Below are 18,592 nucleotides of genomic sequence, written 5' to 3'. Positions count from 1 at the left end.
TTATAGAACTTCAATATGCTAATAATAAAATAGTCTGTGTGCATTTAGAACAAGACCCACAACATGTTATACAACTCCAGTATGCTAATGATAACGTAATCTGTGCGCATTCATAACAAGACCTATTATAGAACTTCAATATGCTGATAATAAAATAGGCTGTGTGCATTCAGAACAAGACCTACAACATGCTATAGAACACTAATATGCTGACAATAATGTAGTCTGTGCTTTTTCAGAACAAGACCTCAACATGTTATAGAACTCCAATATGCTGGTGATAATGTACACATTATCTGTGTGTACATTCAGAAAAAGTCTGTGCACATTCAGAAAAAGATCTACATCTATTATAGATCTCCAATATCCTGTTTATAACATAGTCTGTGAACATTCAGAACAAGACCTACAACATGATATAGAACTCCAATATGCTAATGATAACATAGTCTATGCTCATTCAGAACATGTAATAGAACTCCAATATGCTGACAATAACATAGTTTGTGCACATTCAGAAAAGACCTACATCTTATAGAACTCCAATATGCTGATGATAACATAGTCTGTGCACATTCAGAAGATCTAAATCTGTTACAGATCTCCAATATCTTGTTGATAACATAGTCTGTGAACATTCTGAAGATCTACATCATGTTATAGAACTCCAATATGCTGATGATAACATAGTCTGTGTTCTTTCAGAACAAAACCTCAACATGTTATGGAACTCCAATATCCTGATAATAACCGAGTCTTTGTGTACTCAGAAGAAGACCTACAAGCCACTCTAAACACCTTTGCAGAAGCGTACGAGAAGCTCGGCCTCTCATTGAACATTGAGAAAACCCAAGTGCTCTTCCAGCAGGGGCGGCCAATCCCTCTCCAATGCCAGAAATACAGCTTAATGGTGTTACATAAGGAAATGTAGACCCTTTCTGCTCCCTTAGCAGCCACATCTCCACAAAAGTCAACATTGACACTGAAATACAACACGGCCTGAGCTCTGTGAGTGCAGCATTCTTTTGAGTGTTTGAGGATCAGACAATGCTTCGACGCCATCAACTCAGCTGAACCGAAGGCCCCGTTGTCCGAATGCCCGATCACCATATCCCAAAGCAGTTACAGTACTAAACTCATGCTGGTGGACAGGAAAAGAGATTTCAAGATGGGCTTAAAGCCAAGCATAAAAACTGTGGCACAGACACCAAGAACTGGGAAGCCCTGGCCCTTGAGCGCTCTAACTGGAGGTCAGCTGTGACCAGCAGTGCTGTGGAATTTGAAGAGGCACATATGGAGGGCGAAAGGAAGATGCGCCAAGCCAACCCTGACCGGGACCACCTTCCACCTGGAAACCGATGTCCTCACTGCAGGAGAACATGCGGATCAATAATAGCTACCTATGGACCCACTGCCAAGATACTGTATATACTCAAGTATAAGCCTAGTTTTTCAGCCCCTTTTTTAGGCTAAAAAAGTTCTCCTAGGTTTATACTCGAATCAAGGTTATTTATTATTTTACTGTGTTATTAGTATTATTTTTATTACATTTATTATTTTACTCTATTTATTATTATTATTATTATAATTATTATTATATTACCTTTATATTATTTTACTGCACTATTATTTTATTGCGTTTATTATTTTACTCTTATTATTACATTTATTATTTTACTCTATTGTTATTAAATTTCCATTATTTACTCTATTATTATTATATTTATTATTTTACTCTTTATTATTATTATTATTACCTTTACATTATTTTACTGTACTATTATTTTATTACGTTTATTATTTTACTCTATTTTACTCTTATTACATTTATTATTTTACTCTATTGCTGTTATTAAATTTCCATTATTTACTCTATTATTATTATTATATTTATTGTTTTACTCTATTTATTATGATTATTACCTTTACATTTTACTGTACTATTATTTTATTACGTTTATTGTTTTACTCTATGTATTATTATTACATTTATTATTTTACTCTATTGCTGTTATTAAATTTCCATTATTTACTCTACTATTATTATTATTACATTTATTATTTTACTCTATTTATTATTATTATTACCTTTACATTTTACTGTATTATTTTATTACATTTATTATTTTACTCTATGTATTATTATTACATTTATTATTTTATTCTATTACTGTTACTAAATTTCCATTATTTATTCTATTATTATATTTATTATTTTACTCTATTTATTATTATTACCTTTACATTATTTTACTGTACTATTATTTTAATACGTTTATTATTTTACTCTATGTATTATTCTTACACTTATTATTTTACTCTGTTATTATTGGAAGGATACGAAAGCACATTGACACTAAAGAAGATTAGAATAATGGTTTCATCAGAGTTGGATAGTCTTATCTTAAATTACAGTTTTATGTAAATACACAAAATATTGAAGTTCTATAATAGGTCTTGTTCTGAATGTGCACAGACTACGTTATCATCAGCATACTGATGATTTTCAGTAGCAGCTGCATTTTTCACCCTCGGCATATACTCGAGTCAATACATTTTCCAAGTTTCTTGTCATAAAATTAGGTGCCTCGGCTTATATTCGGGTCGGCTTATACTCGAGTATATACGATATTTGGAGGACCATCATCCTCAGCTACGAGGGATCGCCTAATTAAATAAGGGAAGATCTCCAGGCAATTTGGGGAAGATCGAAACACTGGAGAAAGCAGTGGATTTGTGTAGGAAACACTGTGGGTTGAGTTCCAACGCTGAAAGCAAACTCCTAGGAAACCAAGCATCCGCTCAGAAGCTTTCTGTTCCTGAATTGAAAGGGAACCCACTTCTGGTGGAACACGCAGTCGAGTTTACTGAACATGACAATCCTAGACCAGGACCACAACCTTCTGGCAATACAGAATAGGTCAGAGCTTGTAAACAGTCCTAGCCGTAATTGGCACCCTCGAGTCCTCCTCCCTTCAATTTCAGGACAATTTGGTGGCCGAGACCACCCTTCAAGGAGGAAGAAAGGCCACACAGCAGCCTTTTGATTGTGTTTTGAACAGCCACCCACTTTTTTACCAAAACGTTGCTCCGCTTACCAATTTGGGAGAGACACGCAAGCCTCAGTTTGGGACTTTGGAGTTGACTTGCCAATTATTCTAGCAGCCAGTGGTTGAGAAAGATTCATTTTTTTCATTTGGGAGTTGTAGTTGCTGGGATTTATAGCTCACCTACAATCAAAGAGCACTCTGAACTCCACCAACGATGGAACTGAACCAAATTTGGCACACAGGACTCCCATGCCATGAAGGGACTCACTGGTATGAGCCTCCCTCCAGCTTGCGCACTCTCCCTCGTCCGCACAGGGGAGCGCAGGTGTGCTCACCACTCTCCTGGAAGGGTTTGGTGGGCATTGACCTTGAGTTTGGGAGTTGTAGTTCATCTACATCCAGAGAGCACTGTCGACTCAAACAATGATAGCTCTAGACCAAACTTGGCACAAATACTCAATATGCCCAAATGTGAAAACTGGTGGAGTTTGGGGAAAATAGACCTTGCCATTTGGGAGTTGCTGGAATTTATAGTTCACCTACAATCAAAGAGCATTCTGAACCCCACCAATGAGAGAACTGAGTGAAACCTCCCACACAGAACTCCCATGCCTTGAAGGAACTTACTGGAATATGGATCTGGACCAAACTTGGCACAAGCACTCAATACACCTAAATATGAACACAGATGGAGTTTGGGGGAAATAAACCTTGACATTTGGGAGTTGTAGTCACTGGGATTCACAGTTCACCTACAATCAAAGAGCATTCTGAACCCCACGAATGACAGCATTGGGACAAACTTCCCACACAGAACCCCCATGACCAACAGAAAATACTTAAGGCCATCCAGTCCAACTCCCTTCTTCATCGGGGCAAGAAAATGTAATCAAAGCCCTCCTGACAAAGAGCCATCCAGTCATAGATATAGAGCAGTGATTCTCAACCTTCCTGATGCCGCGACCCCTTAATACAGTTCCTCATGTTGTGGTGACCCCCCCAACCATAAACTTATGTCCATTGCTACTTCCCAACTGTGATTTTGTACTGATATTATAATTATATCTTTTATATTACATGTAATATTACTAATAATATTACAATATAGCAATATTTAATACTGATACTGTACTATGCTAATAATATAATATATTGTATGTATATATATCTCATAAGCTACTCTGAGTCCCTTTCGGGGTGAAAAGGGCAGCATATGAATGTCGTAAATAATTAAATAAATAATGTAAATATCTGATAAGTGGGATGTATCTTCATTCACTGGACCAAATTTGGCAGAAATACCCGATACGCCCAAATTTGATTACTGGTAGGGTTGGATTGATTTTGTCATTTGGGAGTTGTAGTTGCTGGGATTGATAGTTCAGCTACAATCAAAGAGCATTCTGAACTACACCAACAATGGAATTGAACCAAAGTTGGCACACAGAACTCCCATGTTTGTTTTGGTGGGAACTGACCTTGAGTTTTGGAGTTGTAGTTCACCTACGTGGACTCGAGCAATGATGGATCTGGATCAAACTTGGCACAAATACTCAATACACCCAAATGTGAACACTGGTGAATTTTTGAGAAAACAGACTTTGATATTTGGGAGTTGTAGTTGCTGTTGTTGAGGGGCCCCCGGTGGCGCAGTGGGTTAATGCACTAAGCTGCTGAGCTTGTTGATCAAAAGGTCGCAGGTTCAATTCCGGGGAGCGGCGTGAGCTTCCGCTGTCAGCCCTAGCTTCTGCCAACCTAGCAGTTCGAAAACATGCAAATGTGAGTAGATCAATAGGTACCACTCCGGCGGGAAGGTAACAGCGCTCCATGCAGTCATGCCGGCCACATGACCTTGGAGGTGTCTACGGACAACGCTGGCTCTTCGGCCTAGAAATGGAGATGAGCACCACACCCCAGAGTCAGAGATGACTGGACTTAATGTCAGGGGACTACCTTTACCTTTTTTAGTTGCTGGGATTTATAGTTCACCTACAAAATACTGTGTTTTCTGATGGTCTGTGGCGACCCCTCTGACACCCCCTCACGACCCCCCCAGGTTGAGAAACGCTGATATAGAGAGAGATATATGATTCACACACACAGTATCATAGATTTGAAAGGGACCCCTAAAGAAGGACAATGCTATGTTGCATGTTCCAGGGTGGGCAAACCAGACAATCTCCACATCAACACTGGCAAAGAAACAGCAAGAAGTACTGTTTACCATAAACATAAAGAAATTACATATATTAGATACCAACACTTTCTCAGTAATTTATTTTCCAGATCACCAGACTGGGCCACAGCAACGTGTGGCAGGGGACAGCTAGTAATAAATAAATGTCTGAAAGTAAACAAAAACAGTGCATAGAGGAAAGCAGATCCATGTTCGTGAACAGGAATGGTTAGCCCAGGCACCTGTAGCAGGCATGCGCTCTCTCTGTGTGCAAGCGCCATGGAGGCATGCGCCCTCTCCACTTCTGGTTTCAGATGCCTGTGCTAAGTCAGCTTTGAAGCAAAGGGGCGGGGAGGAAGGAGAGAAAGGCAACTTGGCCCCAGCCCTTTGCTTCCTCTAAAAGGAGCCATTTCTATGGGCGAGTACAGTATCAAACGCTCTAAAAATAGCCGCGCGCCACACTATACTGTATGCTTCGATTTTGACGACCGAGCGGCGCATACCATATTACAAGGACTAAAAACGCACACCAAATCATGAGTGGTGGAACGGGTTAGGTAAAAACAGCAAAATCAGTAAAGGTCCAACATATGAAACAGTCCATAAGCTTCAAGGGAAAACAAGATCCATAGGTAACATAAAAATCCATGAAACTAGGCACCTAAATCCACGACACTAGACAGCAGGTAAAATCTCATACACAAATCTGGAGCTTGACAAAAACTTAGTACATGAAACTAAGAGCACTTGAAAGCAAATCCGTGATGAAATTCCAACATTGACCTGACTGAGGCAAATCCTCTCCATGAATCAATATAAGGCTTTTCCAGATCCCAAAATGGCAAGGAAAGCATTTCTCTTGACCTTTCCACCAGATAATGGTTTGTTATCTCTGCTTTCCTGTAAATGATGAAATTCCAACATTGACCTGACTGAGGCAACTCTTGCCCATGAATCAATATAAGGCTTTTCTGGAACCCAAAATGGCAAGGAAAGCACTTCTCTTGACCTTTCCACCACATAATGGTTTATCTCTGCTTTCCTGTAAATGATGAAATTCCAACGTTAACCTGACTGAGGCAACTCTTGCCCATGAATCAATATAAGGCTTTTCCGGAACCCAAAATGGCAAGGAAAGCATTTCTCTTGACCTTTCCACCAGAAAATGGTTTGTTATCTCTGGTTTCCTGTAAATGATGAAATTCCAACGTTGACCCGACTGAGGCAACTCTTGCCCATGAATCAATATAAGGCTTTTCCAGATCCCAAAATTGCAAGGAAAGCATTTCTCTTGACCTTCCCACCCGATGAAGGTTTGTTATCTCTGTTTTCCTGTAAATTAACTGATCGTCTAAGTCAGGGGTCCTCAAACTAAGGCCCGGGGGCCGGATACGGCCCTCCAAGGTCATTTACCGGGCCCTCGCTCAGGGTCAACCTAAGTTTGAAATAACTTGAAAATACACAACAACAACAACACTATCTCATCAGCCAAAAGCAGGCCCACACTTCCCATTGAAACACTAGTACGTTTATATTGCTTAAAATTGTTCTTCATTTTAATCATCACATTGTTTTTAAGCATTTTTTTGTACTACAAATAAGATGTGTGCAGTGTGCATAGGAATTCATTCATGTTTTTTTCAAATTATAATCTGGCCCTCCAACAGTTTGAGGGACTGTGACCTGCCCCTCTGCTTAAAACATTTGTCTATGTTTACAAAAACTTTGCTTTCTATCTAAGCTTTCATTATCTTCTCTCTCATTAGCTTCTGCACCTGACAAATCATCTTCAGACAGTTGTTCTGAGAAAAGCTGTGAAGGGCCTCTCCCAAGAATGTGGCCTTGTGAATCTTCCAAAGACAGCTCGGGCATCTTGTCTGAGCTTAACTCAGGCCCAAGCAAACCCTCATCCCCAATGCCAAAAGACCCAGGCCCACCATGAGGAACATCATCCCCATTCCCATCACAAACATCATGCAAGTGCTGAACCTGACTCAGTACATAGAAGATGGCTTTGAAAGGCAGCAGATCACAGGAGCTGTCTTCATAGACCTGTCAGCAGCCTATGATACTATGAACCACTGCCTCCTCCTGAGAAAAATGTATAATATCACAAAGGACTACATCTCACCCGCCTCATAGGAAACCTGCTACAAAACAGGAGCTTCTTGGTTGAGTTCCAGGGCCAGAGAAGCAGATGGCAGAAACAGAAGAACGGCCTGCCTCAGGGGAGTGTGCTTGCTCCATCCATGTTCAACATCGACACAAATGACCAGCCACTGCCAGAAGGGACAGCAAATTTCATCTATGCTGATGAGTTCATCCCTTGTTTGGGTATCAACCAGCACGTCAACGACTTAACTCAAGAAATAGTTTTCTAAGATCTACAGAGACACTCGCTGGAACACCTCAGCAAGCAAGAGTCCAAAAGTGGCAGGCTCAAACCCAGAACCTCAATCAATGGCTGATACCAAATGGGCACACAGAAGACTGGGCGACTTGGAAGGTGCTGAACAGACTGTGCTCTGGCACCACGAGATGCAGAGCCAACCTTAAGAAATGGGGCTACAAAGTGGAATCCACGACATGTGAGTGTGGAGAAGAGCAAACCACTGACCACCTGCTGCAATGCAACCTGAGCCCTGCCACATGCACAATGGAGGACCTCCTTGCGGCAACACCAGAGGCACTCCAACTGGCCAGATACTGGTCAAAGGACATTTAATCAACTACCAAGCTTGCAAACTTTGTGTTTTGTCTGTTTGTTGTTTGCTTTGTTAAAAATGTAATACAAATGTCTGGTTGCTCCTGACACGATAAATAAATAAAGTTGTTCTGAGAAAAGCTGTGAAGGGCCTCTCCCAGGAATGTGGCCTTGTGAATCTTCCTGCTGCGATCATCTGAGCTTAACTCAGGCCCAAGCAAACCCTCATCCCCAGTGCCAAAAGACACAGGCCCACCATAAGGAACATCATCCCCATTCCCATCTTGAACATCAGCATGAGCATCAGACACAATCACAGGCTGACACACAACAACTATTGGGTATCCTTTACTCTTCAATAAGGAAATGTTTCTGCAAATAAATGCAGAATGGGAAGATGGTAGGAAGAGAGCTGGCACAAAGCAAGGCTTTAAATTGAAGCAGGAGAGAGAGTACACAAGGGAGATGTGCCCGCTCCTGTGCCAGAGCACGCCCCAACTACATAGAATTGTACAATAGGACGAGGCTTTCCAGATTTTGCTTTCCCGTTCTCTTCTCATCTCCAGCATGAAAAACACTTTGCAGCTATCAGACTTCTCTCAAGTGCAAACTACCAGAAAACAGCGTAAACAGGGTACGTCCTTGAAACGAAAACAACACAGGTCTTCCTTCTTCTGCACTTAAAACTTGGCACACAGAACTCCCACAACCAACAGAAAATACTGGAAGGATTTGGTGGACATTGAGTTTTGGAGTTGTAGTTCACCTACATCCAGAGAGCACTGTGAACTCAATAATAATAATAATAATAATAATAATAATAATAATAATAATGTTTATTTATACCCCTCCACCATCTCCCCAATGGGGACTCGGAGCGGCTTACAGCAATAAAATCAAAGCATAAACAACAAACAACAACATCAGCAAAATTACATAAGCAAAAAAAAGGCAGTCATAAAATAACATTCTAATAAACACAATCACAGTAACAATAACAATGGGCGGGCCACATGTAAAGGATAAAACAATTAAAAGACTGTAATGAGATAAAATAGGAGGAGCACATTTACGGGGAACTCATAAAACACAGAGTTGTGAGGCTAAACTTCCCATTTGTAGGGCGCGAGCTACAGTAGAAAAAACGCTGAAGGGTGCAAAATGTCATGGTGTGTACCTACTCGCCAAAGGCGCAGCGGAAGAGCCAGGTTTTAAGGTCCTTTTTTAACGTTTCTAGTGAAGGGGCTTTCCTGATCTCTCCAGGTAAACTGATGGATCTGGACCAAACTTGGCACGAATACTCAATATGCCCACATGTGAACATTTGAGGAGTTTGTGGAAAATAGGCCTTGACGTTTGGGAGTTGCAGGTGGTGGGATTTATAGTTCACCTATAATCAAAGAGCATTCTGAACCCCACTAATGATGGAAATGGGCCAAACTTCGCACACAGAAGGGACTCGCTGCAGCGAGACTCCCTCCAGCCTCGCATGCTCCCCCTCACCCCACACATGCACACCACGCTGCCATGCGCAGAGCATGCCTAATCTCCCCTCCCTGCTTGAAGTCTCAGAAACAGCCTTCCCCTTGGCTGAAAGACTGGTCAATCGCAGCAGGAAGAGTGCTCTTAGTGGGAGGATTTGCGGTCCGTTTCACAAAGGAAGAGAAGGACAGGCATAGAGATCTTCGGGGTTCCTTATACCCTCAGAAATCTATGTTTTTTTATGGTCTTTGGCGACCCCTCCAAAACCCCTCGTGACCCCCTCAGGGGTCCCGACCCCTAGGTTGAGAAACTCTGCTCTGAGGAAGCCTTACCTGGGAATAGCCCTTGAAACTCATTGTGCTGCTTTTAAGTTGTTAGGCCACTTAAAGGCACACACACACATATTTCAACCATTATTCTAGTCACAATGGCCAGAAAGGCTTTAGTAAGTGGCTAACCTAGGGGCCAGGACCCCTGGGGGGGGGGGTCGTGAGGGGGTGTTAGAGGGGTCACCAAAGACCATCAGAAAACACAGTATTTTTTGTTGGTCATGGTGGTTTTGTGTGCCAAGTTTGGCCCAATTTTACCATTGGTGGGGTTCAGAATGCTCTTTGATTGGAGGTGAACTATAAATCCCAGGAACTACAACTCCCAAATCTCTTGGTCTCTTTCCCCCAAACACCACCAGTGTTCACATTATTGAGTATTCATGCCAAGTTTGGTCCAGATCAATCACTGTTTCAGTCCACAGTGTTCTTTGGATGTATGTGAACTACAACTCCAAAACTCAAGGTCAATGTTCACCAAACCCTTCCAGTATTTTCTCTTGGTCATAGGAGCTCTGTGTGCCAAGTTTGGTTCAACTCTATCGTTTGTGGAGTTCAGAATGCTGCTTGATTGTAGGTGAACTATAAATCCCAGCAACAACAAGTCCCAAATGACAAAATCAATACCGCCCCCCCCCCCAAGTATTCAAATTTGGGCGTATCGGGGATTTGTGCCAAATTTGGTCCAGGGACTGAAAATACATCCTGCATATCAGATATAAACATTACGATTCATAACAGTAGCAAAATTACAGTTATGAAGTAGCAAGAAAAATAATTTTATGGTTGGGGGTCACCACAACATGAGGAACTGTATTCAGGGGTCGCGGCATTAGGAAGGTTGAGAACAACTGGGTTAAATAATGTGTGCTGATCTATCCAGACCTTTCATCTCCCATTTCACAGTCTCGGCAAAGAATGGACAGCATTGGGTTGTAGGTTTTTTTGGGTCATATGGCCATGTTCTTGAGGCATTTTCTCCTGATGTTTCGCCTGCATCTATGGCAAGCATCCTCAGAGGTAGTGAGGTCTATTGGAACTAGGAAACTGGGTTTATATATCTGTGGAATGACCAGGGTGGGACAAAGAACTCTTGTCTATTGGAGTTAGATATGAATGTTTTAACTGACCACCTTGATTAGCATTTGATGGCCTGGAAGTGCCTGGGGCAATCTTTTGTTGAGAGGTGATTAGATGTGCCTGATTGTTTCCCCTCTGTTCCCTCTCTGTTTGACACAATGGACAGCATTGTGTCAAACAGAACAGATCACCTTTCTGGCTCAACCTGAGGGCACACCATCAACAGCGGAACAAGAAGCAGGGTAAGCATGATCTGTTCGCCATACCAATCCGGGCATCTGCCTGTGGGAAGAAGTCATTAATTCTGGGTGAAAGATAGTTGCCACAGGGGTTGCCCTGTGAGCCATTAGTGGGTGTGGGGAAGCTGGTCCATTTCTCCCAAGGTGGAGCTAAACTTCCTGTTTCGCTCCAAAAAGTCACACAAGCTTTGCTGGATGCTAGAAGGTGTGGCCCACAACACAGGGGCTTCCCATCGTTATGTTGCTGGCACGGCAGGTCCCAAACCACAATGCAACCGTCATGGCAGAAGGGGCCTACCTTTGTGACTCAAGGGGACACACCCATGTATTGTGCCTCCTGCCTACATACACAGAGAGATATGAGATGGTGAAAGGCATTTTACCTTCCCACAAGAGCAATGTGTTCCAATTTCCTACAGCCAAAGCAAACTTCCACTCAGACAGGAACCTGGAAGCATCTGTTGTTATTATTATTATTGATAATCCTCTGTTTCTCTCATGTCCAGGCCATGAAACATCCAATAATCCAAACACCCAAGGAGATGCCATGCTCTACCCACATAAGACCTTGCAGTGCATGCCCATATTTGCAAACTAAAGGGCACCCAAGAGCCAACAGGTATATTACGGTCTGGGTGTGTGACTAGAGCCCAAACAGACCACAATTCCAATCCCCTCTCAGCCTCACTCTCTCAGCCTCTGAAGAAAACAAAGCCAAACACATTGACATGTTCACTTTAAGCACGTGAGACATGAAGATAGACAAAAATGAGATGGCACACAGCCTTGGAAGCATTCCCTTCCCTTGGAAACTCTAGATATTCTCTATAAAAAACCCCACACTTTGAGGATTACACCGATTAGAAATTGTTCCACATGAATATGTCATAGTCCACATCTATTCCTTAGTGCAGGCTGGGGCAAACCTTATAACTTGGGGACTGCATGCTAGAACTCCCTGCTAGGAGGACTGGCTGCATGGTGATGGATGGATGGAAGGAAGGGAGGAAAGAGGGAGAGAGGAAAGGAGGAACGAAAAGGGAAGGAAGGAACGATAAAAGAGAAGGAAGGATGGAGAGGCTATGGTGGCCACCTGTCAGGACTGCTTTGGTTGTGCTTCTCCTGCCTGGCAGAAAGAAAAAGCAGAATCCAGGCCCAAACGCTGGGGAGGAAACATTGACAGGAAGGACTATAGAAGGAAGGAAGGAAGGTTGGTTGACGGGAAGGCTTAGAGAAGGAAGGAAGGGATGGAGAAAAGAAGGAAGGAAGGCAGACAGGCAGGAAGGCCTATGGAAGAAAAGAAGGAAGGAAAGCTGACAGGAAGACCTGTAGAAGGAAGGAAGACTTATAGGAGGAAAGAAGGAATGGAGGAAAGAAAGAAGGGCTATGGAAGGAAGGGTGGCCTAGAGAAGGAAGGGATGGAGGAAAGAAGGAAGGTAGGCAGGCAGGCTGACAGGAAGGCCTAAAGAAGGAAGGAAGGCTGGCTGACAGGAAGGCCTATGGAAGGAAGGATGTTGACAGGAAGACCTGTGGAAGGAAGGAAGGCCTAAAGAAGGAAGGAAGACATGCTGACAGGAAGGCCTATGAAAGGAACGAAGGAAGGAAAGAAAGAAGGAAGGCCGGCCTGTGGAAGGAAGGAAAGTTGACAGGAAGGCCTATGGAAGGAAGGGAGGGAGGCTGACAGGAAGACCTGTGGAAGGAAGGAAGGCCTAAAGAAGGAAGGAAGGAAGACAGGCTGACAGGAAGGTCTATGGAAGGAAGGAAGGAAGGAAGGAAGGAAGGAAGGAAGGAAAGAGGGAAGGAAGGAAGGAAGGCCTGTAGAAGGAAGGAAAGTTGACAGGAAGACCTGTGGAAGGAAGGCCTAAAGAAGGAAGGAAGGAAGGCTGACAGGAAGGCCTATGGAAGGAAGGAAGGAACGAAGGAAAGAAAGAAGGAAGGCTGGCCTGTGGAAGGAAGGGAAGTTGACAGGAAGGCCTATGGGAAGAAGGAAGGGATGGAGAAATGAAGGAAGAGATGGAGGGAGGAAAGAAGGATGGCAGGCAGGCTGGCTGACAGGAAGGCCTATGGAAGGAAGGAAGGCCTAAAGAAAGAAGGAAGGCTGGCTGACAGGAAGGCCTATGGAAGGAAGGAAGGCCTAAAGAAGGAAGGAAGGAGGGAAGACTGGACTGTGGAAGGAAGGAAAGTTGGCAGGAAGGCCTATGGAAGGAAGGGGGGGGGGTAAGCAGGCTGACAGGAAGACCTGTGGAAGGAAGGAAGGCCTAAAGAAGGAAGGAAGGGGGGAAGACTGAACTGTGGAAGGAAGGAAAGTTGGCAGGAAGGCCTATGGAAGGAAGGGGGGGGGGGGGTAAGCAGGCTGACAGGAAGACCTGTGGAAGGAAGGAAGGCCTAAAGAAGGAAGGAAGGAAGGTCTGTGGAAGAAAGGAAAGTTGACAGGAAGGCCTAAAGAAGGAAGGAAGGTTGACAGGAAGGAAAGGAAGGAAGGAAAGAAGGAAGGCCGGGAAGTTGACAGGAAGACCTATGGGAGGGAGGGAGGGAAGGAGGGAGGGAGGAAGGAAACCTGACAGGAAGACCTGTGGAAGGAAGGAAAGTTGACAGGAAGGCCTATGGGAGGAAGGAAAGAAGGCCAGCCTGTGGAAGGAAGGGAAGTTGACAGGAAGGCCTATGGAAGGAAGGGAGGGAAGGAGGCAAGCTGACAGGAAGACCTGTGGAAGGAAGGAAGGCCTAAAGAAGGAAGGCTGGACTGTAGAAGGAAGGTTGACAGGAAGGAAAGGAAGGAAGGAAAGAAGGAAGGCCAGCTTGTGGAAGGAAGGGATAGAGAAAAGAAGAGATGAAGAGAGGGAGGAAGTGAGGCAGGCTGACAGGAAGACCTATGGAAAAAAGGAAGGCAGACGGGCCTATGGATGGATGGAAAGAGAGAAAGGATGGAAGGAAATAAGGAAGGGGAAATAAAGGAAAGAAGGAGGAAAGGAAGGATGGCTGAGAGGAAGACCTACCGAAGTTAGCAAGGAAGGAAGGAAGGGAAGCTTACAGGAAGACCTATAGAAGGATGGAAAGAAGGCTGAGAGGAAGGCCTATGGAAAGAAGGAAAGAAGGAAGTGCGGCCTATGGCAGGAAGGCGGAGAGGAAGGCCTTTCCTCTGGGAAGGGAGGCGCCCTGACTGACAGGAAGGCCTAGGGATCCGGCTCCGGAAGCGCGCCCCGGCTCGAGTGCGGGGAAGGGTCCGGCTTACCATGGCTGCAGCGGGACGGGCGGAAGGAAGGAAGGCCGGGCAGGCGGGCGGGGGGCAACTCTCCTCCTCCTTCCTCGTCGCCGTCCGCCGCCTCCTGCTCCTCCTCAGGCCACTTCCGCCGTTGCCTAGGAGTTCCACATCCGGGTCACAGCGCCAGCCAGAGCCCTACTTCCCCCACCCCGCAGGCCACGCCCCCCGCGCCTCACCCAGCCAATCAGGAGGCGGCTCGCCGGCTATCGCCAAGTATGGAGCGGGGAGGCCTGCTCGGGAGGAACCATTCGGGCACCAGAAGCGGGGGGAGAGGGGGGAAGAGGCAGGGGTGGGAGGAACCATTCGGAGAGGGAGGGAAACAAGGCGGGAAAGAGCTCTCTGGATCAAGACTAACCCATGCCAAAATGAAAAAGGGAAATAATAAAAGATTATAGAAATATATTATAATAATAATAGTATATTTTCAATTGTATACTAATACTTTTATATTAAGCTGTTTTCAGTCCCTTTCAGGAGAGATAAAGCAGGGTATAAATAAAATAATATAATAATACAGAATAATATAATATAAATATAAATAATATAATATAAATACATAATATGATATATAATACAATAATAATAAATATATATGATATAATGCTTTGATATTAAGCTAATATCTAATAATAGTCCCTTTCAGGAGAGAAAGCAGGGTATAAATAAATATGATAATAATAATATAATAGTGATAAATATATGTAATATAATATTATATAATAATAATAAGACATTGTAATACCAATACTGGATATATAGCCGCTTTGAATCTCCTTGAGAAGAGATAAAGCAGGATATAAATATTATAATATATATATATATATATATATATATATATAAAATACAGAATATAATTAATAATAATAATAATAATAAATATATATGATAATACAGAATATAATATATAATATAATAATAATAATACATTGTAATACCAATACTGGATACATAGCTGCTTTGAATCTTGAGGAGAGATAAAGTGGGATATAAATATAATAATAATAAATATATATAATGTAATAATACAGAATATAATATGTAATATAATAATAATAAATATATATGATATAATACAGAATATAATATATAATATTATAATTATAATAATATTAATACATTGTAATACTAATACTAGATACACAGCCGCTTTGAATCTCCTTGAGGAGAGATAAAGTGGGACATAAATATAATAATAAAAATAAATACATATAATAATACAGAATATAATATATATATATATATATATATAATAAAACAGAATATAATATATAATATAATAATAATAATAATACATTGTAATACCAATACTGGATACATAGCTGCTTTGAATCTTGAGGAGAGATAAAGTGGGATATAAATATAATAATAAAAATAAATACATATAATATAATAATACAGAATATTATATATAGTAATAATAATAATAATAATAATACATTGTATTAATAATACATTGTAATACCAATACTGGATATATAGCCGCTTTGAATGTCCTTGAGAAGAAATAAAGCGGGATATAAATATAACAATAATAATACATATATACAATATAATAATACAGAATATAATATATAATTATAATAATAATACATTGTAATACTAATACTGGATACATAGCCGCTCTGAATCTTGAGGAGAGATAAAGTAGGATGTAAATATAATAAGAATAAAATAATAAGAATAATATATATATAATATAATAATACAGAATATAATATATAATAATATATTGTAATACCAATAAAGGATACATAGATGTTCTTGTGGGTTTTTTCGGGCTATATGGCCATGTTCTAGAGGCATTTCTCCTGACGATTCGCCTGCATCTATGGCAAGCATCCTCTGAGGAGACATCACCTCTAATTCCAACAGACCTCACTACCTCTGAGGATGCTTGCCATAGATGCAAGCGAAAAAACCCACAAGAACTGAGTGATTCCAGCCATGAAAGCCTTCGACAATACATTGATACATAGATGCTTTGAATCTCCTTGAGGAGAGATAAAGCGGTGTATAAATAAATAGCATAATAATAATAATATTATAATATTAATAATAATATTAATAATAATAATAGCATAATAATAGAATAATAAACATAAATAGAATAATAATAGAATGATGATAATAATTGAAATTGTTATGCTGATGCTTTTATGTTAAGCTGCTTTGAGTCTCCTTCGGGGAAAATTAATTGGGATATAAATAAATATTTGATTATTATAATAATAATAAATATAATATAATAATAGATAATGTAATAATAATAATAATATAAAAACAGCTACATATCCATTATTGGTATCACAATACAATAATAATAATAATAATAATAATAATAATAATAATAATAATGGTAATAATGGTAATAATGGTAATGATAATAATAAATATAATATATTAATAGATAATGTAATAATATTTATTATTATTATTATTATTATTATTATTATTATTATTATATTATATCCCGCAGCAGACTGATGTATAACTAATAATATACTATGTGTTAAGTGTTTTTAAATAGTGTATGTTGTTAGCATTGAATCTTTCCTCTTATTGTTAACCGCGTTGAGTCGCCTACGGGCTGAGAAACTGCGGTATACAAATAAAGTAATAAATAAATAAATAACTATATATCTGGGTTGTTGTAGGTTTTTCTGGGCTATATGGCCATGTTTTGGAGGCAATTTTTTCTCCTGACGTTTCGCCTGCATCTATGGCAAGCATCCTCAGAGGTATTGAGGTCTGTTGGAAGTAGGAAAAATGGGTTTATATATCTGTGGGTTCCACAGACCTCACTACCTCTGAGGCAGGCGAAACGTCAGGAGAAAAAAATGCCTCCAAAACATGGCCATATCGCCCGGAAAAACCTACAACAACCCATGGATTCCGGCCATGAAAGCCTTGGACAATACATTAACTATATATCCATTATAGGTATCACGATATACAATAATAATATATATTATTAGATATATTATATTATTACATTATCTATTATTATATTATATTTATTATTAATAATAATATTAATTATTATTATATATTGTGATACCAATAATGGATATATAGCTGCTTTCAGTCTCCTGCGGGATATAATAATATATATTATTATTATTACATATATTAGGTTCTTGTGGGTTTTTTCGGGCTATAGAGCCATGTTCTAGAGGCATTTCTCCTGACGTTTCGCCTGCATCTATGGTAAGCATCCTCAGAGGTAGTGAGGTCTGTTGGAATTAGGACAATGGGTTTATATATCTGTGGAATGGCTGGGGTGGGGCAAAGAGCTCTTCTCTGCTGGAGCTAGGTGTGAATGTTTCAACTGATCACCTTCATTAGCATTTGAAGGCCTGGCTGAGCCTGGGAAAATCTTTTGTTGAGAGGTGTTAAGATGTGCCTGGTTGTTTCCTCTCTGCTGTTTTGCTGTTGTAATTTTAGAGTTTTTTAATACTGGTAGCCAGATTTTGTTCATTTTCATGGTCTCTTCCTTTCTGTTGAAATTGTCCACATGCTTGTGGATTTCAGTGACTTCTCTGTGTAGTCTGACAATTAGTCTGCACTAATTTTTGGAACGCCTGCTCAAACAGCCAGGTCTTCACTTTTTTTGCGGGATACCATTAGAGATGGTGCTAGTCTAATGTCCGTAGAAGGGCGTTCCACAGCCGAGGAGCTACCACCGAGAAGGCCCTATCTCTCGTCCCCGCCAGCCGTGCTTGAGAAGCAGGCGGGATCGAGAGCAGGGTCTCCCCGGAAGATCTCAAAGTCCTGGTGGGTTCATAGGCAGAGATGCGGTCAGATAGGTAGCTTGGGCCAGAACAAAGCTTTGCATTCGTCCAGCCCCGCACATCCCATTTTCCTATTTCCAACAGACCTCACTACCTCTGAGGATGCTTGCCATAGATGCAGGCAAAACGTCAGGAGAAATGCCTCTAGAACATGGCCCTATAGCCCGAAAAAACCCACAAGAACTTAGTGATTCCAGCCATGAAAGCCTTCGACAATACATTCCATATATTATTACATTATTACCAATAATGGATATATAGCTGCTTTCAGTCTCCTGCGGGATTAATAATAATAAATAGTAATAATAGTATATTTCACAGTGGTGGCCTTTCTGCTTTCGGGCCTAGCCTGCAAGGTCAAGCCTGGCTGGAGTTACCTCGGTTGCCCTTGGCAACGGGAGGGGGGCAGAGGAAGCGGAGCGCTCTGAGGTCTCGCGAGAGGGGCTTCGGCCCAGCTGGGCGGGCGGCGACTCTCGCGAGACGTG

At 41.4% G+C, this 18,592-nt stretch overlaps 1 protein-coding gene across 2 annotated transcripts in view; it reads right to left on the bottom strand.

The window, feature by feature from the left end:
• Positions 1-14,437, bottom strand: part of CAPZB (capping actin protein of muscle Z-line subunit beta) — a 59,461-nt gene extending 45,024 nt beyond the window's left edge. For both annotated transcript variants that reach the window (XM_060758822.2, XM_060758821.2), the window contains exon 1: positions 14,287-14,437. In XM_060758822.2, coding sequence (XP_060614805.1) covers positions 14,287-14,289 — 3 coding nt within the window. In that variant the 5' untranslated portion in view covers positions 14,290-14,437. The remainder of the gene's footprint in view (positions 1-14,286) is intronic.
• Positions 14,438-18,592: the final 4,155 nt, after the last annotated feature.

Source organism: Anolis sagrei, chromosome 13, assembly GCF_037176765.1.
Source record: "Anolis sagrei isolate rAnoSag1 chromosome 13, rAnoSag1.mat, whole genome shotgun sequence".
NCBI classification, from domain to species: domain Eukaryota; kingdom Metazoa; phylum Chordata; class Lepidosauria; order Squamata; family Dactyloidae; genus Anolis; species Anolis sagrei.
Note: the sequence above shows the minus strand (reverse complement) of the source record. Positions and strands in the feature narration are given on the sequence as shown.